At 46.3% G+C, this 26,754-nt stretch overlaps 3 protein-coding genes and 5 non-coding genes across 12 annotated transcripts; 2 read left to right on the top strand and 6 right to left on the bottom strand.

The window, feature by feature from the left end:
- Nucleotides 1-1,718: 1,718 nt before the first annotated feature.
- Nucleotides 1,719-7,412, bottom strand: RPL7A (ribosomal protein L7a). Its single transcript, XM_073314038.1, has 8 exons — nt 7,327-7,412; nt 6,238-6,358; nt 5,395-5,544; nt 4,293-4,433; nt 3,810-3,889; nt 3,100-3,230; nt 2,442-2,511; nt 1,719-1,881 (listed from the first exon to the last, which is right to left on the bottom strand). The coding sequence occupies exons 1-8, from the start codon at nt 7,327-7,329 to the stop codon at nt 1,777-1,779; spliced, it is 801 nt and encodes a 266-aa protein (XP_073170139.1). The 5' UTR covers nt 7,330-7,412; the 3' UTR covers nt 1,719-1,776.
- On the bottom strand, nt 2,585-2,657 carry LOC140899450 (small nucleolar RNA SNORD36). The gene has a single exon (XR_012155335.1). It is a non-coding gene; the product is annotated as a small nucleolar RNA SNORD36 (small nucleolar RNA).
- On the bottom strand, nt 3,327-3,407 carry LOC140899448 (small nucleolar RNA SNORD36). The gene has a single exon (XR_012155333.1). It is a non-coding gene; the product is annotated as a small nucleolar RNA SNORD36 (small nucleolar RNA).
- On the bottom strand, nt 4,072-4,149 carry LOC140899449 (small nucleolar RNA SNORD36). The gene has a single exon (XR_012155334.1). It is a non-coding gene; the product is annotated as a small nucleolar RNA SNORD36 (small nucleolar RNA).
- Nucleotides 4,518-4,590, bottom strand: LOC140899452 (small nucleolar RNA SNORD24). The gene has a single exon (XR_012155337.1). It is a non-coding gene; the product is annotated as a small nucleolar RNA SNORD24 (small nucleolar RNA).
- On the bottom strand, nt 5,612-5,686 carry LOC140899451 (small nucleolar RNA SNORD24). Its single transcript, XR_012155336.1, has one exon. It is a non-coding gene; the product is annotated as a small nucleolar RNA SNORD24 (small nucleolar RNA).
- MED22 (mediator complex subunit 22) lies at nt 7,344-18,051 on the top strand. Of its 4 annotated transcripts, XM_073314040.2 has the most exons (6): nt 7,344-7,687; nt 8,405-8,590; nt 9,118-9,260; nt 10,917-10,997; nt 11,630-11,838; nt 16,766-18,051. In XM_073314040.2, the coding sequence occupies exons 3-6, from the start codon at nt 9,138-9,140 to the stop codon at nt 16,962-16,964; spliced, it is 612 nt and encodes a 203-aa protein (XP_073170141.1). In that variant the 5' UTR covers nt 7,344-7,687; nt 8,405-8,590; nt 9,118-9,137; the 3' UTR covers nt 16,965-18,051. The 4 variants fall into 4 exon arrangements, with proteins under 4 accessions (XP_073170141.1, XP_073170144.1, XP_073170142.1 ...); XM_073314043.2 differs by lacking the exon at nt 16,766-18,051 and having other exon boundaries at nt 7,346-7,687; nt 11,630-12,749; XM_073314041.2 differs by lacking the exon at nt 7,344-7,687 and having other exon boundaries at nt 8,235-8,590.
- On the top strand, nt 11,782-26,239 carry SURF6 (surfeit 6). 2 transcript variants are annotated; one of them, XM_073314034.2, is made up of 5 exons: nt 11,782-11,838; nt 21,072-21,343; nt 22,097-22,351; nt 24,664-24,749; nt 25,464-26,239. In XM_073314034.2, exons 2-5 carry the CDS (start codon nt 21,250-21,252, stop codon nt 26,139-26,141), a joined length of 1,113 nt encoding a protein of 370 aa, XP_073170135.2. In that variant the 5' UTR covers nt 11,782-11,838; nt 21,072-21,249; the 3' UTR covers nt 26,142-26,239. The 2 variants fall into 2 exon arrangements, with proteins under 2 accessions (XP_073170135.2, XP_073170134.2); XM_073314033.2 differs by lacking the exon at nt 11,782-11,838 and adding an exon at nt 20,471-20,567.
- Nucleotides 26,240-26,754: the final 515 nt, after the last annotated feature.

Below are 26,754 nucleotides of genomic sequence, written 5' to 3'. Positions count from 1 at the left end.
CAGTAGTACATACTGTACATTTGTTACATGTACAAAGAGCTACGCTTGAGGGCACTCTGCCAAAAACTAAAAATTCTGCACACTTTAAAATTCTGCAAATTTTGTCAAATAAACATGGAGGCTTCAATAGAGCATTGGGGAGCACAGGCCACTGGCTGCATAGAGGGGGGAAGACCACTGTGCAGCTCCCAAACATGGAGGGATTGAGGTGTGGGTTGAGAGGGTTCTACATGGGGCAATCTGGGTGCAGGTGGTTCACTGGGGGATTAGGGAGATCTGGATGCAGATGGGCTTGTTAGGGGTTCTAGGTGCAATGGTAATGGGACTCTGCAAGGGGAGGCAAGCTGAAGGTGGTTGGGGCAGGACAGAGCTTAGTGGAGGGTCCAGCTGATAGGAGAGTGGCACTCTGGGGTGGGGATCTGGGTCCAGCTGGTTGAGTTACACTGAGGAAGCAGTTGCCTGTACAAGGATCCCTCCCCCCTGCAGCTGAGAAGCCATAGGTGCAGAAGGTGGTGGGGAGGGTTGTATGACTTCCTTTGCTTACCCCTCAGTCATTTTTCTGCAGAGAAACAAGAAGCTGTGGAGGACAAATTCTGCACAGGCTCAGAACTCCCCAGGAGTTTTCAGCATCTACATAAAACTCAGAAATTGCAAACACTAAACCATGGAAAACAGAAGTGCCCTCTTGACATTTGCTACAGTAAAGCTTGAGCCTGTAAGCAGGCCTTGACAAGGCTTTTAAAAGGCATGATTTTGATTTAGGTATGTCAGCTACATAATTTAAGGCAGTCAAGTGAAAATAGTTTAATATAGCTAGCTTGGTACATGCATAGTTATGTTTATTAGATCAAGCTTAGAAAATTAGAATGAGTTAGATCAGTGGCTCTCAAACTTTTGTACTGGTGACCCCTTTCACATAGCAAGCCTCAAGTGTGACCCCCCTAAACACACTAACACCATTACAAATGCTGGAGGCAAAGTTGGGTTTGGGGTGGATGCTGACAGCTAGTGACCCTCAGGTACAACCTTGTGACCCCCTGAGGGGTCACAACCCCCAGTTTGGGAACCCCTAAGCTAGATAAACTAGCTTTTAAATCACAGGCCTGGCCTACAGTCATGTATCATCATAGCTTGTAGACAAACCATACTTGCATCCCCAATAGGGATTATACTGCTTTAGCAATACAGGTCTTGTGAAGAGTATTTCAGACAAATCCACAACAAACGGTTAGGGGAAGGGACTCCTCCAAGAGCCAGAAGGAAAAAGTCTCCTGTTTTACAAGTTGTGTACTGATTAAGTGCGTCACTGCACAGGAGCAGCAGGTTCAGTTCCTAGCTTTGCAATGGGAGTCCTGAGGCCCAGTGTACTGCCATAGCCACAGGTCCATTTAAAGAGAAAAGTGGGCCATACATACATGATGCATTTAAGGTTAAATTTTCTGGTGAATTTCACGAGGTTTTACAGCATATATGTATTAAGGCAGAAGTTATCCAGGACACTACAGAAGACTGGCAGTAAGGGGTAAAGTGGTTTCTAGTTTACTGAGTCTTTGCAGTAGGTTCAGTGGCTTCCTTCTTTTTGTTAACTGGGTTTACACTCCCAGCACTAAGGGATTGATGAACACTCAATGGCTATTCAGTTCTTGTCTTCGCATTTACTTAGGACTCAAGTGCTTTAATACTAGCTTTTTTGAAACATCCCAGATCAGATGCCATGCTGAAACACTGTTTTAGATTTTATTTTTTTATGTACAGAAAAATTTATGTCCAGTACATTTAGCCCAGCTTGGTGGCTAGTTCTTTAGCCTTGGCTTTCTCAAGCTTGGCAATGCGAGCCACTGATTTTGGCCCCAAGACATTACCACCCCAGTGACGACGGATCTAGAGAGGGGGGAAAAAAAAAATAGGTTAGGCACCCTTTCCCAGTAAGTCCAGCATAAGCTATCAGAATGATTAGTTAACCCTTTATCCCACAGTGTGGAACTTTAACAGTTCAGTTCCTGCAAGTCACTGACTTCAGGTTCCAGATGCTTAAAGAATGTCTGTATTTGGCAACTACATCACATCTTCCCCATGATGGATTTACTAAGCAGATTGTGAAAATCACTAAGACTGAGAAAAGAATGGGTTTGAATTCACTGAATTTGTACATAACAGTGAAACATGATCTGAACTGGTATCCTGGGAGCTGTAATTTTAACTCCAGGAAGCCCTGGTTCTGGAAGGCAGACTGCAAAGTTCCTATGAAAGGACCAAAAGGTGCTGTGTGCAGAGGTTTGGGCCTGTCAGACAGTTGGTGTCATTTATTTCTAGCTACTTGCACCTAAATCTGCACTGTTTTCCGCTTCTGTCCAATAAGATTTTTTTTCAAGGAATCTTGAAGTGTATGGGCTCAAGACGGATGTTGACACAAAAAGGGCTAGTGGCACAGAAATTCTTACCTCATCATATCTATCATTATAGTTGGTCTTGACAGCCTCAACCAGCTTGGCTAGGGCTCCTTTATCCTCACTGTAATGAGATACTAGCATTAGTTCCTTTGGAACACCCACAGAAATAGCAGCCGCATTTTCTGAGGAACCTTTTGTCTCAGGGTTAAAAAGCTCTTAATGCCACATGATTTTTCAGGTGAAGAAATTCTATTTGCATCATTGTCAAAAGGTCCACCATTATTAAAACCACCATTTAGCATGGCCTCTCCATGCAGCAGACTGACAATACTTCACAACTATTCCCCCTCCCAAACGGAGTCGGGGCCCAGGCTCCAGCCCAGATGTCTACAATGCAATTCTAAAACCCCACAGCCCAAACCTGAATCAACTGTCCTGGGCCAGCTACAGCCATGCCATAGGTTGTACTACTGTGTAGACATATCCAGATTTACACCTGTATTAACAGTGGTTTTATCAGGCCCTATGTACTGTTCAGTTTTTTAAGTCTGTTGGTACTTAGTCTAGAATAGAAATCTGGTGTAGCTTTTTCTTTGGAAGATGGTCTTCCCCTCCCACCCCCCAATCTTTAACTAGGAGGATGGCTGTCTGCTCTCTGCTTCTGAGCTAATCAAATTTAGATTCTTAGAAAGCATGAGAACAAACTTACGGGTTAACCTGTGTGAAGGCAACACTGGTGCAGGTCTTTCTGTGGACCAGCCGCCCCAGTCTGGCCTTGCCCTTGATGATACAGTACGGAACTCCCATTTTGCGGCACAAGGCAGGCAGGAAGACCACCAACTAGGAAGAGATTAAGGATGTGTAGGGTCAGAGGCCCAAGAATGAAGACTACCCTCTTGGCTTTGCAACATGCAAATAAAAGGGTGGGCTTTGGCAATTGCTCAGGGTTAAAAAGCTCTTATATAGTTTACTCTTCATGGTTGAGTTTCAGGTGAAGAAATTCATACATCATTGCAATGGCCAAGCCTCACTATGTAAAAGCCAAGAACTCTACCACTAAGACCATTCAGTACAAATTTGGTTTATTACATGTTGTACAGAACATGCATACAAAGTAACAGTAACAAATTTCTCAGATTCTTTCAAGGTTAGTTTTGCTACTTCATAATGAAATAATGAATAATAATGTTTTCTATAATGAAAAATGTCTTACTATGCCTTTGCCTGAGCTAGGCTCCAAACCTGGCATAGCAAATTAATGCCAATTATGGCTTTACCCTTTCCTAGCTCAATCCAGTTAGAGAGTTGTGTTACTGAATTACTGATATTGCTCCAGACACCCCTAGAAGTCCATATAATAGAGGGATCTGATCAGGACTATTTTAGAACAGAGTACTTACAAAAGAATAAGCCACTTACCTCAATGGGATCCACATCATGGGCAATCACTACCAGCTGAGCTTTCTTGTTCTCTACTAGAGTAGTGACCGTGTTGACACCTGCAAAGAAAAATCAATGAAGTAAGGTCTTTGCTATGGCCAAGTTTTTGAAATAGCCAACAGAAGGCCTTTGAGTATTACATGGCTTGTATACAGATCTACGATTCAAGGGACAGTTGTGTGTGGCCACCAGCTCCTACCGATCAAGATTTGCAAGAGAAATATTATATGGACAATCTGCTATAGCTCAGGGTTAAAAAGCTCGTTTTGTTTGCTCTTCAGTTTGCATTTCAGGTGAAGAAATTCATACATCATTGCAATAGCTTGTCCAAGTCATTGATCAATGTGGAGAAGGAAGAACACAAAAGAAAACAAACTAGCCTACTCTTGTCAGTTGTAGAATAAGGCCTTGTCTCTCTAGACACCAAGGCAAGTTAAACACAAAACAAATGTAGACAGTTACCAGCTCTGAGGACAGGTGGTCTCTTAGTAGGAACATCCCCCTTTCCTGCAGCTTTCTGCTCAGCACGAGCCAGCAGCCTCTGTTTCTTCTCTTGCTTGGTCTCGGGTCTGTATTTGTGAGCCAATTTCAGAAGTTGAGTAGCTGAAACATAATCCAGATTCCATTAGTTGCCTTAAAGACAGGTTATCCCCCCCCCTCCCCACCCCCCAAAAAAAGATACTTTTGTGCATCAGCGATCTTGGTGGTGAGTAGTCATCATTAATGCTCAGATAGCAAATATTAATCATCATCATCTGCACAGTGTTATCTTATTCTTGCACTACGCAGCTCTAGTGCCAATTTTAGGCTCTGCTGCTGTGCATGTACCTTCTCATTTGCATGTCACAAGTTAGATCTCTTCCTGGCACCCCTGCTTCATTCATACCAACATAGATATCTGCTCATAGTATCAGCCAACTAAACCCCTCTTTCTACAGGATCTATGGTTAAAGTGTGGGCAACTTATCCCTTGTTGTCCCCCTCCTTGTAATAGAGGAGCACATTTTATATCAGCCTCCCAGATAACTAGTTACTCTGTATTACTTAGGCTGAAAATTCTTCTATACTTATTGCTCTTTTACAAACCATTTCCGTGCGTTGGCAGTTGTATCTTTCTGACCTCCAGCCCCAATTTTCCCCTTATTCTAGCTCAACTTATCTGACTGCTGTTCCCTCCACAAGCCTGCACCCCAATCCAACTCTACTCAGGAGACTATTTACAGTGATGCAACTGGGCCCCATACTTTCCATGTACACTTAAGGTACATACTAAGGTCCAAATTCAAGATCAGGGCTCTTGTATTTTTGGGAGAACATGGAGAGTGGGAATGATCTAACATTTCCCCAGACAGATAGTGAACCCTGATGATGCACAGGTGTGTTCAGATAGCTCTTGAATGGAACTACAAATTCCCCCTCCCCCACACAGATCAGTATCAGAACCCACACAAAAAACCTTTCAAATTGAATGTAGATTTTTACATGTTAAGTCAAAATTTTGTTTTCTCAGACCCTCATTATAAGCAACTAGAACCAAGAAAGGTTTTTCAGATCTTGATCTTACCTGTTTGGCGGTCCAAAGCCTGGGTGAACTGGTTAATTGCAGGGGGCACCTTCAAACGTTTGTAAAGAATGGATCTCTGCCGCTGGAGTCTGATGTAGCGTGGCCATTTCACAAAACGTGTCAGATCACGCTTGGGCTGGATATCCTGTCCTGAAACACAGACCACCATTCAGATGCTCCAAAGCCATTTGAGTACACTATGGAGCACAGATAGGAGTGCATCAGCGATCTTGGTGGATATACATGTCAGCACTATCACTCAGATAGCAAATATTCTTTTGCATCATCTGCACACAGTATGAAAAGCTGCTGTTCAACTATTTTAGCAAACTATGCGGGGGGGGGGGGCGCACGGGTGGTGTCAGGTCTGGTCTCTGTTAAAACCAGAATTTGAGAATGTTTTCTACTACCATATTCAATCCCTGGTCTCCCTCCCCACCACTCCTAAACCCAAGATTTCTGTCCACAGCCTATTAGAAATGGCATTTCTATGAAAGGCGCCCATTTACACCACAATTAGATACTCATCTTATTTCAGACAACCATAATATATCCCTATCACACGATGAACTCTGCTAATTGCTTAACAATGCTTTACCACCAAAACATAAGACACATCTACATTAGATTTTCATTTAGCATGTCGTGTCTGTGCAGCCAGTAAGCCTAAACAGTTAACTTCACTATCAGTTGCAGGGGTAGAGGAAGTCCACACTACAACTTTAATCAAATGCAACAAAAATGTTGGTTATGCCTGAGACAAACACCATTACCTATTCAGAGCATTATCTCTTGAACAGCAGCTGAAACAGTCCAAAGCACCCCAAATGCCCATTTACTCACCAATGCCAAAGTTCTTGGGCCTCTTCTCGAAGAGAGGATTTACAACCTTCTTGGCCTCCTGCTTCTTGACTACAGCAGGGGCAGGTGCCACCTTCTTGCCCTTAGCCTTCTTTCCTTTTGGCTGCAAATGAAAGAAATGCTAAATTCCCTCCATTCAAGCCATGCCCGCTTGGAGAGGCTTATGTTTGTTAAAAATGGAGCATATTAGTGTGCAGGTCTAGACCCTGCCCTTGCAGGGGGAGCCATGATGCCTCAACCCCCTCCTCTTGATTATTGAGGCTCTTTTAAAGAGCCTCTTGTAAGAGATTTTGCTTGTGCAGATCAATGAGCCATTTTTCATCTCACTCAAACGCCCTTAGTCACAGAGAAACTCCGCCCAGTGCACAGCAATGTCCCAGCAGAGAGCTGCACCTAGTCTCCTCCAAATGGTGGTGTTGATGCTTTGCGATGGGAGCAAGAGCCCCCTCTCCCCCGCCCCAGTAAAGAGGAACTGGCTCCTCACACCGTCCTGCAGTACTGAAACCAGAAGTGATTATCTGCTCCGCGAGGAGACCATTCAGCAGGCAGACCCAGGGGCTTGGTTTGGACGCGGGTCCCAATCGCCTGGGTCTGCCGCATTTGAGCCGCGGCATACCAGGTGGTGCGAAGGCCCTTTGCTGGTTGGGGGCGGCTTGAACCTCAGCCCGAGGGGGGGAAAAAAGAGACCGCGCAAGGGCCGGGAGAAGAAACACGCCCGCCGGGCCGGGAGTCTCCTCTGCGGGTGCGAGTCCCCCCGGCCCGACACCAGAGGCACCGGCCTGCCCTTGTCCCCGGGGCCCCAACCCATCTCTGGGAAAGGCGCCCGAGAGCCCAGAGACGCGGCTCCCCACGGGCTACCCTCAGCCCCGCAGGGCCCTGCTGCAGGCGGCGGAGGCCCCGGCCGGCCCCGACTCCCGCAGACCTCGAAAGACAGCCCGGCCGGGCCCCTCCCGGGGGCCGCGCGTCCGCCCCGCCCGGTAGCGCCCGGCTACGACCCCGACGAAGGGGCGGATGGCGGCGGATTCACGCTCCCCCCCCGACCCGGGCCCAGCAGCAACCGCCGACACTCACCATTTTGGATTGAGGTGGAAAAAGAGAGAGCGGGGCATACTGGGTAATATATGTATGGAGCTGGAAATCCCGCGAGAGCGAGGCAACGCTCGAGAGAGGCAGGGAGCAAGCAAGCCGGAGAGGATTTAAAGGGGCCGTGGTCTACTTCCTCTTAAAGGGGAAGTTGCCGACATTACCCTTTCGTGACCCCCTAACCTAGGGGGTGGTGGGGCTGAAACGAACAAAGGACGGAGCTTGTGGACGTAGAGACTGGACTCAGGAGATGTTCTTGTGGTGACCCCTATATTGGATGCAAATAAAGAACCATGGTCTATTTAATTAGGGGCATTTTAGGGAAACCCTGTTTCCCTGAGCAAAGCAGGTATTTCTCTCTCAAAGGTGTATTTCTTCTACTCCGTTTACTATTTAAAATGGTCAGGCGAGGTCCCTTAAAATAAGGGGCAAGTGGTCACGCTGTGTTGTTCCTTGTCTGGTGGAAGTGAATGGGGACGTTGCTATTAATGCATTACATTCCACAGCATGAACCAGACACGAATGGAAAGCTTAAGAAAGTTTTGCACCAGTTTCCCCCACCCCTGCTCAACTAGGGTTGGGCCATGCATTTACTTTGGAATGGGGCCTGTTTATGCCCAGACAGGAGCTGGTACTTTGTGTCGGTGGCTCTGCCTTGTGCTCAAGACAAGCTTTAATAATAATAAATACAGTCTCACTAGCTCTTCTGGCTAGAAATTCTTCGAGAAGTGACAAATGGAGGGATATCTGCCGGACCCTTCAGACAGCCCAGCTTAAATGCTATAGGCCGATGCTTTCAAGGCTGCTTAAGGGGGGGCGGAGGGGGGGAAGAAGAGAGAGAGAGAAAGGGTCCTTCCAAGTGATAAAGGTTTGGAGCAATTCTGCAGCTTCCCCCTTGCATGCACGTCCTTAAAGCATGTGAGGGGTGCCTTTTTAAAGAGCAGGGACTGCAGACATTCTAGTGTCTGACCAAGCCGCAAGTCAGGGACGGGGAGACAGACAGACAGACACCCACACCCCTACTGCGGCTTTAAAAAATGTGCTCGCTCAACTCTACTTGAAACAGGTCCTAAGCCGGGGCAAAGGACTGGCGTCTGCAGCAGCCAACCACCGGCGAAGAGGCGGCCAATCTAGGGGAGGCGGGCGTGCGGATGGCCAGCGGGGCTTGCTCGCCGCGAAGCCCGGGCTGAGAGCAGCCGTGCTCGGGGCAGGTGGCGGCCGGGAGCGGGCAATGCCCTGCGTCGCTCGCTGGGTGAGTGAGGCAGAGCCTGCAGCACGCACTGCCGGCCGTGGCTGCTTCGAGGGAGGGTGCCGATGGATGGATCCCTGCTAGAGATGGATCCCTGCAAGTTCATGCACAGCCCTGCCTGCAGGGCGAACGCTCACTCCAGCAATCAGGGAGGCTACTAGGTACCAGAGGGCTTGGCTAGGGGGACCTTCTTTCCCGTCCCCAGGGAGCTGGTTTGCCGGGGATGCTGCCTGGAAATAGCTGTGGTGGACCCCTATAACGTCCCCCTGCGGCCCCTGAGAGTAACTATTCGCCTAGGCGGATCTTTTGTTTAAATTGTTGTGTAGATTTAAGACTGCAGAGCGGCCCAGTCCTGCTCTTGTTGGTCAGTGGGAGTAGAATTGCAGCCCTTACTGGTTAGGGTAGGGAGAAGAGATTGGCTTAGTGGGGTTTTGACTCCTAGTAAAATTAGGAGTTTCACAGGAAGTATTTAGATATGCTGGTGTAATGTTGGGCTGGCTCGTAACAGGCTCTCTCTTCCTGCCTTTCAGTTACAATCTAATTTAACACAATGTCACAACAACGAGTCCTGCCTCAAAGTAAAGAGACCCTCCTACAGTCCTACAACAAGAGGCTGAAAGATGACATCAAGTCAATCATGGATAACTTCACAGAGATCATCAAGACTGCTAAGGTGGGTATTTGAAAGAAGGTCAATGAAGTCAATACCTATTTAGTAGCAGTCAGAGCAAGGCATGGGTATAGAAGTCTATCCCAGAGCCCATTCAAGTTTTATTTCCATTAGTTAGAAGAACCCTCTAATCCTAGACAAGGGAACAAGTGTCTGTACATAACAGACACAAAAGTGTTAAGTCTTATGTAAAGATGGATTTTTTTAAAACATTCTCTCCCTTTCCATAGTTAGATTTTAGGCAAGCTATCTGAGAAGAGTCAGTTTTCTGTACTACTTAAAGGAACAAATTTCCTCTACTAACGTCACATTTAACAACTATATATCAAAACACTCTTACCCCAGATGTATACATCCTGGAGATGACTCCTAATAACCTTCAGCTTGGAGCACCTTCACAGTTGTGGGGTCCCTAAATCTTGGTTAACTTGCTTTGTCACTACAAAATCAGTGTATCTATATTTCTTCCTCCTTTTTACTTAGACTTGTTAACCACTCTCCCAGCCTATAATATATAGAACAATCCTCGGGCCTGTGACCAACTAGAATAGTCCCCACCTTCTTACACCAGCTTCCTCATGTAAAACACCTGTGGGTGAGGCAAAGGCCAATTAGCTACTCTGGAAAAGGCAACACATTGCAGATGGGGATTTTCTGACAGCACTAAACAAAAGAATAGATCTGTTCATCCTGAAAATAGCTGTAGATAATCAGCAAACTTCTGATCGGACTCCTTGTTTTCTAACGAACTAATAGAGACTAATTAGCTCTCTCACTGAAATCTAGAGCAGAGGTGGCTCAGTTTGAGTGCTGGGGAAAAGTGATCCTTGTCTATAATTTTTTGAGGTGCTTTGGGATCCCTTTGGATGAAAGGCACCATAAAAATGGAAGATTATAATTTAGGCCCTGATCTTCCAGTCAGTGGGACTATCTGCATCCTAATTATGCATTTGTAGGACTAGATCCTAAGGTAACATGGGTTGAAATATAAACATAGATCCAATAATTTTGTTCAGAATGATCGTTACACTGATCTGAAGGCTAGAAATACCCATCCAGCTCACAGGAAAAGGCTGCATTTGAAAATTAACCAGTGAGATGTAGGTGGCTCATAGAGATTCAGCAGCTGAAGCTTTCACTTCCTGGAGTCAAATTCTGCATTTATGCATCTATTCTGCATGTACACCAAGCTTAGCCTTATTCTTCAATGAGGCTTTAATAGCTTTGCAAGGGATGAGGGGAGGTTGATGCCAAATTTGGACTCCTGAGTTTTCAACAGTTCTTTTTAGCAGGTTACTAGTGAACAGCTGCAAATTATGCTACTCAGTTTTCAAACAAACAGTCCAATCAAACAAGCTGGAAGTGCTGGAAAATCAATGGTGGGAAGAATCCAAGAAGACAGTCCAAGGAAAACAGAGAGGCGAACATTGTTCTGCACAGCAATTGATTAACATGAGGGAAGAGATGGGAGCTCAACAAATGGTGCACTCTTAACTCTGATCCTACCAAAAGCATCTGCTAGATGGGATCAGGGACATAAGCCCCTTTTATATGTGGTTTGAACTGAAACAAGATATTCTTTTAAGTAATAACCTCTTCTGGGATGCAGGAATATTGGGTGAGCTGAAGACACATGGCTTTTTTTAAATTGATTTTTAGATTGAAGATGAAACCCAAGTCTCTCGAGCAACCCAGAGTGAGCAGGACAACTATGAGATGCACGTCAGAGCTGCCAATATAGTAAGTACAGCTTGTGTGCCAAGCCGGCGTGCTGCCTAGCGGATCTTGTGTGTTCTGTGCTCTGTTACAGCATCCATGAGGAGCACTCAGAATACTAATGTCAATTACTGCCAGAGGTGTAATCGTCACTGGGTGGCTTTCCCAGTGCAAAGGAAGGGAGTGATTTTTCTGTTTCCTCTGGATTTCTCTTTCAGTCCCAACCCAAAGCTACCAACTTTCACTTTTAGAGCTGCCCAGTTTTAACTGGTGAGGCCCCTGACTAAAATCCTACTCCTGGCTTGCAATGTTAATACCTTCTTTTGCCTTTGGTTGGTGACAAAACATACAGTTCTGGGTTTATACTACTGAAGGCTGTGCTTGCCTGTGAAACAAAAGAACATCATTGTTTGTGCATAGAGTGCCAGAAGGCTGCACAGTACCCAGGGTGTGCCTGGACAACTGTATTGTGCTAATGCATTCTTCTCTGGTACTGCAGGCTTTTGGCTAGCATTTTAGCCAAGTTGCTCCCATGTTGCAAAGTCTGGTATCAGGAGGCTGAGGGAGCAGCCCAGCAGACCATGTTGCAGAGCCATGGTAAAGGACCCCAAAGTCACTTTGTGTCCGTTTGCTTAATATTTTATCCACCTTGCAAGGTCCGAGCTGGCGAATCCCTGATGAAGCTTGTGTCTGACCTGAAGCAGTTCTTGATTCTCAATGACTTCCCCTCCGTGAACGAAGCCATTAACCAGCGTAACCAGCAGCTGCGGAGCGTGCAGGAAGAGTGTGACAAGAAGCTGATCTCGCTGAGGGATGAGATTTCCATTGACCTGTATGAACTAGAAGAAGAATATTACTCTTCCAGGTACAAATAGGGCCATGGACTCCCATGTACTAACAAGCCTCCTCTTGTCTCCAGCCCTTTCTGAGAAACAGGATAGGAGAGCAGATTGTCCTTAAGACACAAGCCTAAATGGATATTTCCCCTTAAAATTCACACCTGTTTTTAATTAGATCAAACTTGTCTTCTGCAACCTAAAACAAGCTATCGAGATGCTAAGCAGTCAGGCTGATATGGGGCAGAGCCTCTTTGTGTGCTCTTTCACAAGTGTCTTAAACTACATAACATGCCTATTCCTTGTAGCTCACCCCCACCAACTGTCTGAAATCTGTTTAAAATGAACTAAAGGGACATCATCAAGTAGCTTAGAATCGACATTTTTCTATCTCTAGCAGGGTGAGAGGGTTGGTGGTTTTTTGTAAAAACTTACCACTAATGTATCTTTTGTGAAATCTTTTTAAAGACTTTCAGTAGAACATAGGTTCTGGTGGATACAACTTTTTTTCCCTCCTAATATTATTGCAACCCCCAACATCGCTAGTTAATGAGGTCCAGTAAATGAAAGTGACCAGAATCCGATCTGAAAGGGACTGGTTTGGTTGCACTGTCCAAGCTCAGTGAAATGCAACAAATTCTAATAATTACAAGCCACATCTAAACACCACAGACAAATTAATCAACAGCATAAATGGTAAAAAGCAAACTAGCTCTTTAAACTTCTTTCACTTTTAATAAGCTTTGATAAGATGATTTTTTTTTAAATTTTATTATTTTTTAATTCCCTAAAATGTTTAGTGGTAGCTACAGATGCTCAATTCAACTGGAATTTAGAAAATCAGGCCGCCATTTACTGGTAATGCAGGTATTTTAGAAATAAAAGTTAGCCCAACAGTGTCCCTTTAAAATTGATGCATTATTTTAAGAAAATTTACCTTTCATAGCTGCGAAAAGGAGAGCAACAATTATAAAAAGATGTCTTAGGACAGTGAGAGGCCCACTAAATATTTTGGAGATGAGTGGAAAGGAAGTTGAGTAGGGTTACACAATGCTGACTGATCTAAGCAAAAATTCTGGTCTTAACTGGGGTCAGGACTTTATTATTTCATAACTTGATTGGACAGCAAAGCAGTCAATGTTGTCTAACAGGGGTGTGTGCAGTTATGGTGACCCAAATGTGAGCCTGTGATGTGTGTTTGTGGTATTGTAACCAGACACTCTGGCATGTACACTTGTGGTTCTAAAATGGTTATTTTAATCTTTGGACCAATGGGTTCTGACCATGCTAGTGTGGTCTTTTATCTACCTAGCTCTGAAACTGCACTAAGCAATCATTCCTAGCAGAACTACTGTCTAAGCAGGAGTGGGGGGGAGGGGAGGTTGTCCCTTCCCTCCCCCCGTTGTACCAAATCAATCCATTCTTCTGTTTCTAATATGAAGTGCTCGTTTGGTGAGAAATCTTGCCTAGAATATAGAGCTATGCTCTCTTTAATGACCCCTCATGTCCTGTAGCTGCACCTAGTGTTTTATCCACTGGTCCTTGAGCACTTATTTCCTTTTCCTTCATGTGCCATCGGCTACAGGTTTTAACCAATCTTTATTTCTGCACCAAAGAAACATGTGAGTGTTTAAATAGAAACAACAAGTGGCTTATTCAAAGTACTTTTATAAATGGTCATAAGGATTTTTTTTAACAGAATTTTACTGTCTGATGTGGAGAAAGGGGTTTCTATTTTGTATTAAAGCACACATGGCTGTAGGATGTTAATTGTGTTTAAACGGCTGTAAAGAGTCAGTGTGTACCTGGAGAGGGCGACATGAAACTCATTCTGAGAGCTCAGCTGGGGGTCAGTAGCTGGCAGCTCCTTGTGCCGCCTAGGATCAAGCATATCATTTTGTGCTATAGTGGCCTGATCCTGCTCTCACTTAAATTGATGGGAGCTTTGCAGTTGACTTCAGTGGGAGCAGGACAGTAGGATTCCACACAACCACCATTCCAAATTGCTCTCTCAATCTCTGGTTTCCATTGGTGGATTTTCACCATCCCCAATAGTTAGAGCTTCAGAGTTTAACACTTGAAACACTGTTGTTTCCTGGCATCCCTTTGGGTGAAGCTGCAGAGCACTGCGTTCTCTGCACCCAGTCTGTTAGCCTCCGGCTGGTCCCTATGTATTGGTAGGGCCCAAAAGTCCTTGTGCAGACAAAACTCCTGTTGACTTTACTGCTTGTCTGTGAGAGGACTATAGAATTAGACTCTGTGCTTTTGGGTAGGTGTCACCTGGAAGGGCATGTTCTCACTCCCATCACGGTAGCAGGGGTTTGGGAGACACTCTTGCCCAATATACTGGTAAATACTGCGTGTCCGTAGGGTTTTTGCTAGTAAATATTGACTTCGTGAGGAAACTTGCGAGCCAAGAATCTTTCAAAGCAACTCATGTGCTTTTGTGTTCTAGGCAGGTGCCTTCCCACACAGTCCCAATAGTGTGCCCTGGGAGAGCATTTAACATCTCCTTTGGGTTCACATCCAGCCAAGCCTCAGGGTTCTCTCCACTGGGAGGCTGGATGGTGCCTTGCAGAGCCCCATAGCAACTATGAACTTTGGGTTACTGACTGGAGAACTGTAGTGTAAATTTTGAGGTCTCTATAATTTGGAGGGAAGGGGGGGGGTCAGGGAGGGAGAAGAAGGAGAGATGCCCACTTCCTTTCCAGAGCTGCATTCTACCCGGATGCTAGGCTGAAGAGTTCTTAGTAGTCCTCCAGTGTGAGGTGTGCTGGACACCAGACCCTAGTGCTCTGGGATCCGGTCCTGAGGGGCTGAGATCCAGGAGTAAGGGAGAGAAATGGTTAGTGGATTCAGGACTAGTGGCAGCTTTGTTTTGCATAGTCACTGCAGGATGTGATGCTAAGCCTTCATACCCCAATGAAGGGACCTCACTTGGTAATAGTGCAAAAGCTCCAGATGCTAAGCCCCCACCCCTCTTCTCTAGCAAGCCCAGCGGGGCAACTGCTGGGAAAGAGATGACTTGGCATTGAGTGAATTCTCTGTAACCGCCAAAAACCAAGTGTCTAAAATCAGTGACCTCCTCATGTGCTTATTCCCCGAAGATGTAGCTCCGTGCACTCCAGCTTGCCTTCTCCAGCCACTTGTGGCTGGAGCTCTGAATTCCTGGTCCACCATTCCCGTCTCTTTGAGAGCATGGCTTGATGACTGGAGGGTGGGTTTGGAGTTCAACCTGTTAGACACATCTCTTCAGTTCAGAGTGTTTAGTCTCATATATATATATTTTGCTCTTAAAATATTTCCCAAAAATCTCTATTTGAGTCTATTAATGGTAAAACAAACCCAAGGGGTCCAGTGGTTTTCTTGGTTCTGTTTTATTTATTTTGAACACAAGCTACTTCCTGTTCCAGCACTCACTTCGGTCTCTGGGTGTCTCTTGCATGGGCAGCTCCTTCCTCTCTTTCAGCATTTTTTCCTCTATTTTTATTTTGGTTTATAGCCCTGCCACTGTGCATCCGCCTCAAACTTCAGAGTAGGAGCTAGGGCAACAAAGGGACAAGAGATAGCCACTGACTTAGGAACACAGGATTTGCCATAACTGTTCACCTTACTGGTCCACCTAATCTTATACCCTGCAGTGGTCAACCACTGTCGCCTGCTTTTTCAGAGGAGCTGAGCACACACAATTCCTGTTGAAGTTAATGGGAGCTGCAGGTGATCAACACCTTTGAAAGTCTGGCCAAAGATGCTGCAGGAGAAGGCATAAATCTCCCATAAATCTTTGCCAATCTTGTAATGCTGGAGATGGGGGAGGGGAGGTTTCCTGACCCCTGCAGTGATCCTGCAGCATGAGACTCAATTGTCCTTTTCTTAGCACATAACTTTTGTAGCTATTAGTCATAACACTAGAGTAGGGGAGAAGGGGGTAGAGACTTTGGGGTTTTTTGGTTCTTAACAAAAAGAATGGAGTGATGATCTTACAAATACAGACCTTCAAACAATTCAGTGACAATCTAGTAATGCTCCTTGAAAGAACTTAAAGTACATTTTTTGGTGGGGTGGGGGGAGGTTGTTTGTTTTTTGCCCCATGGTAGATCAAGAATAACCCTGATTCTAAACACTTACAGCCCAAACTTTTAAAAACTTTTAGACCTGGGTTTGAGAGGTGTAGAGTATTCACAGCTCCAAGCACCTGGAGTTGTGAGCACACTCTGCTTTTCTAAAAACTCAGGATCAGATGTCTTAAGTTGGGCACCCAAAATCACTAATGAAATTAGGGCCGAAGGGTCTGATTCTCCTCTTGGTTGGTTCCTGATCCAACTCTCAGTGAAATTGTTAGAGATGAAACCCTGGCCCTGCTTACGTGAATGGGAGTTTTGCCATTGACTTTAAGGAGGCTGGGATTTTGCCTCAGGTGTCTTTCCTTTGACTTGAATGGGAATTAGAGTGGGAGCACACGCCAGTTTCAGACTGGAGTAACCCCACTGGCTTCAATGAAAGGACTCCTGACCCTTCCCAGGGCAGTGAGATCACACACCAGCCTGAGTCCTGTTAGGGAACATCAGTGTCATGAGACTCGTGATAAAATTATGATCCACAAACATGATGTCCATGTATCAGGGGGTAGCCGTTTTAGTCTGTATCCACAAAAACAACGAGGAGTCCGATGGCACCTTAAAGACTAACAGATTTATTTGGGCATAAGCTTTCGTGGGTAGAAAATTCATCTGAAGAAGTGGGGATTTTTACCCACGAAAGCTTATGCCCAAATGAATATGTTAGTCTTTAAGGCGTCACCGGACTCCTCATTGTTATTATGTCCACGGATGCTTTTGCCATTTTCTTAACACTTTGCTTCTGTCTTGCTTTCTCTCCCCGCCTCTTTTTTTCCCCCCCTCCGCTCTCTGATTGCACCTCCTGTCTCTCCTTACTGGGGTGGCTTGTTCTGGAAAGCTACAGTCTATGTGACACCAATGATCTTCCTCTGTGCGAAGCCTACTGGAGAGAAGACCCTGCCGTGCTTTCCCCCGAAGGCCTCTCCATGCCTCTGGCAGCTGCCACGGCAGAGCAGAGCACTACAGCCCCTCAGAGCTCAACCCCATCGCACCCTCACGTGAACGGGCACGGGGCAGGTCCAATGGAGCACTCCTGAAGAGGATGCCGTGCCCGCTGAGCACACTCAAACCAGTGGTGCTGAGCTGCTGGAGTCTTCCCAGCTGCTGAATTGGGCCAACTTTCTCCCACTGCTGGAATAGCCTACTGTAGCTGTGTTTGCAGGTCAGCTGCTGCCGTTCACTGGATATCAGCAGTGTCTTCTTCACCTCTTGAGCCGCGCCCGTGAAAGTGTTCCCATAGGGGTATGGTAGAAGTAATAGGCCAACAGGAAATTGACTGCGGTAGCAACTTTGAGCTAGGATTTATCTGATGTTACCACATGATGGCTACATGTAGAGACCATTAGGAGCATGGAGTTTGTTTCCATGTGAATCCCGGGTTGGGAACATGTTGTTGCGCTGTGCAGGAATCTAGTGTATTCTGGTTCTGAATAGGAAATTTGGGTCAAGGTTTGGGGTGGGTTTTTTTAGTATTTATTTCTTCCTAAGACTCAAGTTAACCAACATTGGGGTGCTTCCTATATCAGTATTCTCAGCCTCTTCCTCTTCTGGGGTGGCACTAAAATGACTTCTGCTGTAGTTTACAAGAATAATAACCTCCTCAGTACTTGTATATAACACTCTTCACCCTCAAGGTGCTCTGCAAACTTGAATCCTTGTGCTCAGAAACTACTGAGATGGGAGAGCTAAAACTACCTGGACTCCCCAGAACACCGCTGCCACAGACATAAATACTATTCCCATTGAAGTGCAAGGGAAACTGAGGCAGCAGTGCAGTGACTTGCCCAAGGCTATAGTTGGAGGCAGTGTCAGCGCCAGGATTAGAATTAAGGACTCTCTGGCTCCCAAGTGGGTGTTCTCTCATAGCCTGAGACCACTGCAAACTGCTTCCTCCTTTCAGTCATTTAAGCTACTTCTACTTGTATAATTGAAAGTATTTGAAATGGGATGTAACCATTAGATCAATGTCCAATCATTGTTGAACTACTGGTGTACCCAGAATGCAATTAAGTCCCTGGTCAGTATTCTACTGTAGCTTCACACGTCTCTGTGGGGTTGTTTTTCCCCCCACTCCATTTGTTTTGTAAGTAGATGGCTGAATAAAACTAACTTTGTTTTGTATAATTTTTAAAGTGTGTGTTTTCAGCTGCAAGGGGCGGATGACGTGAGCATCTTGTGTGTGTATGTAGTGGGAAGAGCATTTCCCAAAATGTTCAAAGCAAATATGAACCACTCCAGCTCCTCTTCCTGCTGATACTGAAGTTGGGCTATGTAGAAGAGTTGATTATTGCTGAGCTGAAACCTACAAGGTGAAACAGGAGGTCCATGGGGCTTGTCTGGGGAGCTGCTTAGGGGCTTTCTCAAACGTTGCTATGCTTTCTCACCTACATCACAGGCCAGTGCTTTGACTCAGTCTGGATGTTACATCTCGGGGTCACAGGTGTAAAATCTTTGTTGCGAAAGCCTGGCAACATGCAGAACATTAGCATCTAATTTGTCACTTCTCAGATAGACCCTACGGACACTTCACGCACCTCACATCTTGCTATGAAAAACTAAGGCTGAGATTTCCAAGAAGAGTTAGGCACCCTGCTCCCACTGAAAGGCACCTATGAATCCTAACCCACTGAGGCCCCACTAAAAATCCCAACCGAAAAGATCACTGTCCAAAATAATTCCTGGGGAGGATTCCCTGTACCAACCTCATGTAGTGCTCTTAATATGAACACTGCTTTAGTGCCATGAATCCAACTAAAATGTCAAATAAGGCTACTGTGGTCTTTGCTAACTGGGAGAGTAACTTCTATTCTAACACGATTTTTATTTTACTTCTAAAGACCAGTAAAGCTGCATTGCGAGTGCTACCCTAACAAGTCCTTACCAGAAAGTCCTTTCCGCTCTCCCTTCGTCACAAGGAAAAATACTGTTAGGGATGCAATTTTGCAATCCTTACTCAAGCTAATGTTCCACGAACGTTAACCTGGGTTGAGTGTGAATATGTGGACTAGAGGAGCAGGACTTACAGCTTGGGGACTCAAAACCATATAGAAATACTCTTGCACAGTGATTAATCAACTGTGCCCACTGCAGTGTTTACAGTACTTTATTAATAAAAGATAAACATGGTATGTTATCTTGTACACAATGCATTAGGTCATCTGTAAACTACAGGTGCACTTCCTGGATGGATATAGCAGGATTCTCTACTGCCGCATTGTACAAAGAGTTAATATTAGTTACATATTTGCTCTATGCTTATTTATTGTTGCTAACTCTCATGATTTTAGCACAGGTTCCATGATAGTTGGTGTTTTTTTTCTCAAAGCCCAAGTTCCTGGAGTCATGTGATTTTATGAGCATCTGAGCTTCCACTAAAAAGAAAAAGTTTCTACTGTGAAAACGTGATCCCGTTCAGTCAACCCTAAAGACTCAGAAACACAAAAGCAACTACAAAACACCTGAAGTATATTATTTTTTAAAATCTCATGATTTTTGTACATTTCAAGTTGTCGGTATTGTGTTAAGTACATTAAAATCAGGATGTGTGTGTTCTGTTTAAAATATTTCAGAATAAATAACACCCAGGGCAGTTTAAACAAGATTAAGGGCAAGGTTGTTTCCACAATCCCCACCTATCTTAGTCAATTTACATTTGCATAATTGCATCCTGCCTCCCTAAAATTCCTTGTGTGGTTTCAATTCACTGCCTGGCCTAACTGAAGGATGACCAGATAGCCAATGTGAAAAATCGGGACACCTTTTTTTCAGGGGACCGATATAATTGCGTATATAAGACAAAGTTCCTACTATTGGGATGGTCCCGATAACACTGGGACGTCTGTTCGCCTTACCTAACAGCTATGTTGTGTTGTAAACTGTTCAGCGTCAGCTGTTCCATCCTAGAAGTGGCTGAATTTTGGTGACTGGGCAATGAACTTGTAAGTTAGTTAGCCTCTAAGGCGCCACAAGTCCTCCTTTTCTTTTTGCGGACACAGACCAACACGGCTGCTCCTCTGAAGCCAGAAATAAAGCAGGAGCTCCTGGTGTGGACACAAGTCTGGAATAAAAATTACTTTATTCGGGAATAATTCACTCACCAAGCAGAATAATGATGATGGGATAAAAGTGGCTTTATTCTGGCATACTGTCGGCACCGGAGGAGCTACGCCAGCGAGTGGCAGTTTGTAGACAAGGGGACAGAGAAATCTCTGGGACACGTACAAAGAGTCTCTCCCTCTCACACACACACGCGCAGAACTGGTTTAATTTGGACGCAGCTGCAACAGAAGGGAGCCGGCAGAGGGGTTTACAAATTCAGCTTTCAGGCGGGCACGGCAGTGCCGAGGGAGCAAGGCGGGGGCGGGGGATCGCTGGGGAGCTGCGTGCGACCGGCTGTAGGCACAGCCTGGCCCAGCGGCCTGCAACCCCCCCCCCACCACGCTGCGGCGATACAACAGAGCGCGCGCCGCAGGGCCCCGGGGCAGGCCAGGCGGCCCCACCCCGAGCCCGGCTTCCCCCGCGGGCCCCGCCCCTCGCCGCCTCCGCCAATGGGAAGCGAGGGTGCGCTCTGCGTTCGGCTAGCGCTGCCTGCCCGGCCATGTGGGGCCCTGGCTCGGCTGGCAGGCGGAGGTGGCGCGCGGGTGAGGCTGCTGGGGTCCCTCCACGGTCAGGGGGCGCCTAGGACCCTCCCGCCCCCATTGCCCCCTCCCCCTGTGCCCCCCATTGCCCCCTCCCCCAGGAACCCCCTTCCCCCATCACCCCTCCCCCTGTGCCCCCCATTGCCCCCTCCCCCAGGAACCCCCTTCCCCCATCACCCTTCCCCCTGTGCCCCCTCCCTCCCCGCTGACCCCCGCCCACCCCCGTAGCCCCCTCTACTGTCCCGACCCCCGCCCACTCCCCGTGTCCCCTTCTACTGTCTGCACCCCACCCCTGTAGCCCCCTCTATTGCCCCTCCCTTCCTCCCCGCCGTCCCCCCTTTCTCCTGCAGCTCTCTCCCCCAGTTCTCCCTCCCTCCCTCCTCTTCTGTGTTGCCCCGTGCAGTTATAAAGTTGCTACCCAAGTCTACGTTATTTAATGCAAAAAGAGAAATGTAACAACGCCCCTTGTCATTCTCTCATTAACCAGCTTTTTTTTTCAACATCTAGGGCAAGGAGATGGATGTTGCAGCCCTCTGGACTTCATTCGGTGCTGGTGGCCCTGCTCCAAGGAAGGACACGTGTGTGGAGCGCATCATCGCTTGAATTGAGCTGCTCTTAGTTCTGGGGCACTACTGTGTAGATTCTCCTGTATTTTATTGCTGTTGCTGGGTGACCTGGATTAGACATGGCTAGTCTGGCCACCAAAGACTCATACCTGCAGAGTTTAGCTAAGAAAATTTGTGTGCAGCAGGTCCAGGAGCCACGGAAAAGAACGTTTGGTATTATTTCTATTTGCCCTGTGCAATGAGACTCCATTTCTTGATGCTAATTTCTGATCTCTAGAAACCCTGTCTTGTAGCATGGTTTTCTTAGTAGGGTTATTAGGCCGTTTGATCTGGTGTGTAAGACTTGGTAGGTAAAAATCAAACCATACTATAATGTGGGCCCTGATCCTGCAAACATTTAAGCACATGTGTATCCACTCATTATACTCCACACCTGAACATCGCCATTATATGAACAACATATCCCCATATCTCAATGTCTGTACTTTGACCCGTTAACCTTTTACCCCAATCGGGGATATTACAGATTATGTATTCCTTACGCCACCTGATCCTAAACCGAATTTTGCACTCCTTGATAATCTGCACCTTATTCCCTGATAACCAGAAACTTCTATGCTTAAACTCTGTACTGTTTTATTTTAATATCATCTTAATACAGTTACTCACATGATTAGCTCCCTTGACTGCTATGCAGCTGTTTATGTGCATAAAATTATACACATTTAAATAGTTGCTGGACCAGGGATGTAGGATACAACTGGGCTGTAGCTGGGTTCTCCTAATGTCTGTCATTTTAACATAGATAAAATCTAAATCCCATAACTAAAGAGAGGTTTATGTCTGCATTAAAATTAGATGCAGAATGTTGCTGGGTGCCTAATTTTCAGTAATATGTGGTTGGTGAGGGGGACAGTGAAGAAATAGCTGTCCTATTACTTTCTAAACCTTTCCTGTGCCTTTCAGCTTCCAAGCGAGCTGGGTCTGGAGATGCTAGCAGCGAGCCGAAGAAAAAGAAGAGAAAGAAACCCAGAAAGCAAACTGAGAAGGCAAATTCCCCTCCAGCTAAGCAGGCAGCACCCAGTACCAGCAAATCTTCTCCAGCTAAGCAGGCAGTACCTAATCTTAACACATCTACTCCAGCCAAACTGACAGCACCCAATGAGAGCAGATCCACTCCAACTGGAACAGCAGTGAGCAAAACTGAGAACGGAACCACAGGTGAGAGGGCTCAAATGGCGGATTCACAGGCTAAATATGTCTGAGCCAAGCCATGTCTTTCTTCCTTCCCCATGCCAACAAACTGGGACTGGGAAGACTGTTCAGAGTCTCCAAGCACAAGTACTGAGTTTGTCCTTTGCTAAGATCAGACTGCAAACTGGCTCTGAAACTGAGGTTCAAGACAAGCAAGTTGTAATGTTGCAGCTGGGTACACTTACTGGAGATGTGCAAAGGAGAGTTGTCTGTAACTGCAGGGGGGAAAAAAGAGACTCTGTTGGTTCAGATCTAATCTAATTTTGTTGAAGCTTTTTGTAAATCCTAAAATTGACAAATATTTCCATGAATATTTAAAAATCTAAATTCCAACACAAACCGTTGTTCTTAAACTAATAAACACTCAATTGTAGGGCTTGCCGCCTAACTGTCCCAGCACCTGTAGGGCTCTAGACAAAATGGAAACTGATTAACTGATTTTTCATTGTCCCAGTTGGGAGAAATGAAATATGGATCATGTGTTGTACAGCAGGTTGGTTTAATGGACTGAACCACTACTGTGGAATAACTAGATTCCTTGCAGCAGGGGTGGCCATCCTGAGTCTGAGAAGGAGCCAGAATATACCAATGTACATTGACAAAGAGTCACAGTAATACGTCAGCAGCCCCACTGATCAGCGCCTCCCCCTCCCTCCCTGATCAGCTGTTTTGTGGCATGCTGGATGGGGGGAGGAGCGAGGGGACGGGGTGGAAAGGGGTGGAGTGGGGGCTGGGCCTGTGGCAGAGCCAGGGGTTGAGCAGTGAGCACCCCCCGGCACATTGAAATGTTGGCGCCTGTAGCTCCAGCCCTGGAGTTGGTGCCTATACAAGGAGCCGCATATTAACTTCTGAAGAGCCGCATGCGGCTCTGGAGCCACAGGTTGGCCACCACTGCCCTGGAGCCATGGTTTTGATCTTAATAGGGTAGAACTCAGCCCTTGTTCTTTGCAGCTATGTCATTTTGAGTTCTGTGTTTGGGGATCTTCTGGAAGAGATCTTTTAAGGGAAAAAAAAACCCTCATAAAATTCTTTCTGCGTGGAGCAGATATTTAGCTTAAATTTTCCTTTTCTGCAGTCCTTTGTAGCATGTAGTATAGTTGCCTTTCCCTGGTACACTGAATATATTTAGTCTGCAAAACCCTTAGAAATCCTTCAGCAGAATATACAATATTTTTCTCATTAAATGTTCTTATAGAAGTGAAGATTGTGTGTGCGCACGTGCACATGTGAGACCCAGCTTCACAAGGTGGTTAGTAGGGGGTTTTCTGGAAACATAAATCCCTTAAATCACCGCTTCTCAATCTCTTCATATTGTGGATCGCTTCGTCAACTAGCAATTGTCACGTGGCTGACGCCCCTGCCAGTCCCCACTTACTCTGCAGCAACTAGAGTGCTTGGTCACCTGAAAAAGTAATTTTTCACACATTGCTAAGGAGAGAGGCTGAAAATAAACTCACTCTAATTTGATCGCTATGGCTGCTTGGTTCTTTGTTTCCACTGCCTGGGAGTATGACTTCTCCTTTACAGGCACCCTGGAATCTCCCCAAGCAGCAAGAGCTGTAAGCAGCTCTGATCTCCCTAGGTCACTCTGCACCTGCTTCACCAATGTTAAAGAGGCAACTTCCTGAACCACAGTTGGAAATGCCACCCTAATGTATTGAGGAGTTGGGATATGTCTGCACTACAGCTGCACAGCTATGGTGCCGCAACTATGCCACTGTGAAGCTGTAGTGTAGATGATGTAGTTAATCAACCTCTCCGAGAGGTGGTGCCTAGATCAAGGGCAGAATTCTTCTGTTGACCTAGCTGTATCTATAGTGAGGGTTAATATAAAGTTTTTCACAGCCCTGAGCAGTGTAGCTAGGTCAATCAAATTTTTAGGCATAAAGCAGGCCTGTGTTTGAAAAGGTGTGTTTCATATGAATAGAGAGGAGAGTCTTTGTAATTCTCCCCCCCTTTCAGTCTTCAGTGAAAAGGCTTTTGTCTGGATTTAGACATTCCCCCTTAGTGTTTGCAAGTGTGATAGCTCAGAGCTGCACTAAAGGCATGAGAGAGAAACTGACCAGCTGCTGGATGGTGCTAAAACATTCTTCTGGGCTCAACCACCTTGAATAGTGTTAGGGATGGAGGGGAGGAAATTCTAAAGAAATGTTCCTTTCTAAGGAAAGTGCGTCTTGCATTTCCTTCCTGTGTCCCACTGGAAACTGTCAAAGATCTTTCCAGTGTGACTAGTGCCTTATTCTAAGTGAATTACTTCATTCTCCCACTCTTTTTACCAGGTGGAAAAAGTGATCCCGGTTCGTTTTCTGCTGTGAATATCTTGCGTCAGAGGTTACATGAGAAAATGCAAGAAGTCTCTGGTCAGGTAAGGGCGTTAGCCACACATTGGATAGGTTTGTTGGTCACTTTTTTCTCCCCCCTGCAGTGCAGCTTGTTGCTGGGAGACTGGGACTGAGTGGCCACCCTGCAATATCCAGAGCTTGCTAAGTGACCTGTGAAGGGAATTCATTCTCATTGAAGATGATGTGTTTGGGGCTGCCTCCTGGGGGACACTCCTATTGATGTCACTCAGGGTTCTGTGCATGAGTTGAAGGTAGTGTATGGCCCAGAGTGACTAGGAAAACTAGATAGACCTCTTTGACAGCCAGTTCATACACGCCAGTCTTGGAGAACATCTACCCGACCAGAGGAAGGGCACTGTGGTGGGAATCTCATGAGAGGTGAAACGGCTCCAGAATCAAGAGCTAAGGAAACCCCAAGGTCTGTGGACTCCACATAGTCTGAAGTCAGGGACAGTAAGGGAGAAGCTCATTCACAAATGTGTGAAGGATGGAGGTTAGGAGAGTCCCGGAAGGCTGAGATCTAGCAGGATTTGAGATGCACAGCTGGAGTTGGGAGTTCTGGGCGCCCAGCACCTCTGAAAGTCAGCCCCATAACTTGGATTGTCCTGTGATAGATGGTAAATGTTTAAGGTGTTTGAGAAATGTAAATCAAGGGAGTTGTGGTCATCTCTGCTGTAATATCTAAATTCTGTACAACCCCTTTACAGCCTCTCTTTCTCTTCTGGCCTGTCCTTTAGGGTGGCACTAAAGAGCTATCACCAGCTGTGCTGGAGAAGAGGCGCCGAAGGAAGTATGAGAAGGAGAGAAAGAGGCGCCGGAGAAAGGAGCTGAAGATGAAGGAGAAAATGGAGAAGAAGGGAGCCCAGGAGGCAGCTGCAGCTGTGGAGCCGCAGCAAGCAAAGGAGGAGAACAAGGTTGGGATCATCTTCAACCAGGTCAAAGTCTGTGAGGAGGAGGAGCTGAGCAAGACAGAGAAGAAGAGAGAGAAGAGGAAGAGAGTGAAGGGAAACCTCACTCCTCTGACAGGCAAGAACTACAAGCAGCTGCTGAGCAGGCTGGAAGCCCGGAAGAGCAAACTGGAGGAGCTGAAGGACAAGGACCAAAAGAAAGCCATGGAGCTGGAAAATAAGATGAAATGGACCAACGTCCTTTACAAGGCAGAAGGCGTCAAGATCCGCGATGACGAGGAGCGTCTGAAGGCTGCCCTGAAGCGCAAGGAGAAGCGCAAGGCCCAGCGCCAGAAGCAGTGGGAGAAGAGGACGGAGCACGTGGTAGAGAAGATGCAGCAGCGGCAGGACAAGCGGCGTAAGAACATCCAGAAGAAGAAGGTGGCCAAGGTGGAGCACAGGAAGGACAAGGCCCGGAAGAAGGGTCGTATCCTGCCAGAGGACTTGGAGAAAGCTGGTGTGAAATGAGACTAGGGCTTCCAGTGTTGGTGGCCTGGAAATGGACACTCAGCCTGTGTTCATGGAGCTTGTTGTGGGATCTCTTAATAAACTGTTTTACAAAACTGCTCTGATACCTGCGCCTGGTGCCATTTATCCTGTAGCCACCCAAACGCATATTTAGGCACCTATGGATGTGGCCTGATTTTTTCAGGGGTGCTGAGTGTTGGGCCTGGGTTTGGTTTACTTGGCTGCTTAATGTTAAGTTTGGAAGATGCGGGCCCTACTTCTTCTAACTTCATGATGCCCAAAATGGAATGTTTGTATTCCAGGTATCCGCTGACTAGCTCTCATTTCTCTCAGATTGCAACGGTTTATCCCTGTGGGGGAAAATCCGTGGCATCTCTCGTTCATTATCACTTAGTCTGTAGCATGTTAGCGCATCTAAAATTGCATAGAATCTGATACAGGCTTTTGAGGTTTGGCTCGGCCCCCTTAATGCCTTCCATGGGGGGCATGGATCAGCGTTCACTTCACGCTCCCCATCAGTTCGCAGCCTGGAGAAGCTAATGATCCAACCAGCAGACCAATTTTGATGATGGTGCCTGGCCCCCTGCCAGCTGAGGCACATTGCACATATGCA

The sequence above is a fragment of the Lepidochelys kempii genome, chromosome 16 (assembly GCF_965140285.1).
Source record: "Lepidochelys kempii isolate rLepKem1 chromosome 16, rLepKem1.hap1, whole genome shotgun sequence".
NCBI classification, from domain to species: Eukaryota; Metazoa; Chordata; order Testudines; family Cheloniidae; genus Lepidochelys; species Lepidochelys kempii.
This window is presented reverse-complemented; position numbering and strand designations above follow the sequence as displayed.

Coding starts and splice junctions, on each gene's coding strand:
- RPL7A (XM_073314038.1), bottom strand. Junction 4,434..5,394: donor GGCTTTGGACCGCCAAACAG/GTAAGATCAAGA, acceptor ATTATGTTTCAG/CTACTCAACTTCTGAAATTG. Junction 2,512..3,099: donor GCCTTCACACAGGTTAACCC/GTAAGTTTGTTC, acceptor ATCTCATTACAG/TGAGGATAAAGGAGCCCTAG.
- MED22 (XM_073314040.2), top strand. CDS start 9,138: ATGTCACAACAACGAGTCCTGCCTCAAAGTAAAGAGACCCTCCTACAG. Junction 10,998..11,629: donor ACGTCAGAGCTGCCAATATA/GTAAGTACAGCT, acceptor CCACCTTGCAAG/GTCCGAGCTGGCGAATCCCT. Junction 11,839..16,765: donor GAAGAATATTACTCTTCCAG/GTACAAATAGGG, acceptor TGTTCTGGAAAG/CTACAGTCTATGTGACACCA.
- SURF6 (XM_073314034.2), top strand. CDS start 21,250: ATGGCTAGTCTGGCCACCAAAGACTCATACCTGCAGAGTTTAGCTAAG. Junction 21,344..22,096: donor GCCACGGAAAAGAACGTTTG/GTATTATTTCTA, acceptor TGTGCCTTTCAG/CTTCCAAGCGAGCTGGGTCT. Junction 24,750..25,463: donor TGCAAGAAGTCTCTGGTCAG/GTAAGGGCGTTA, acceptor CCTGTCCTTTAG/GGTGGCACTAAAGAGCTATC.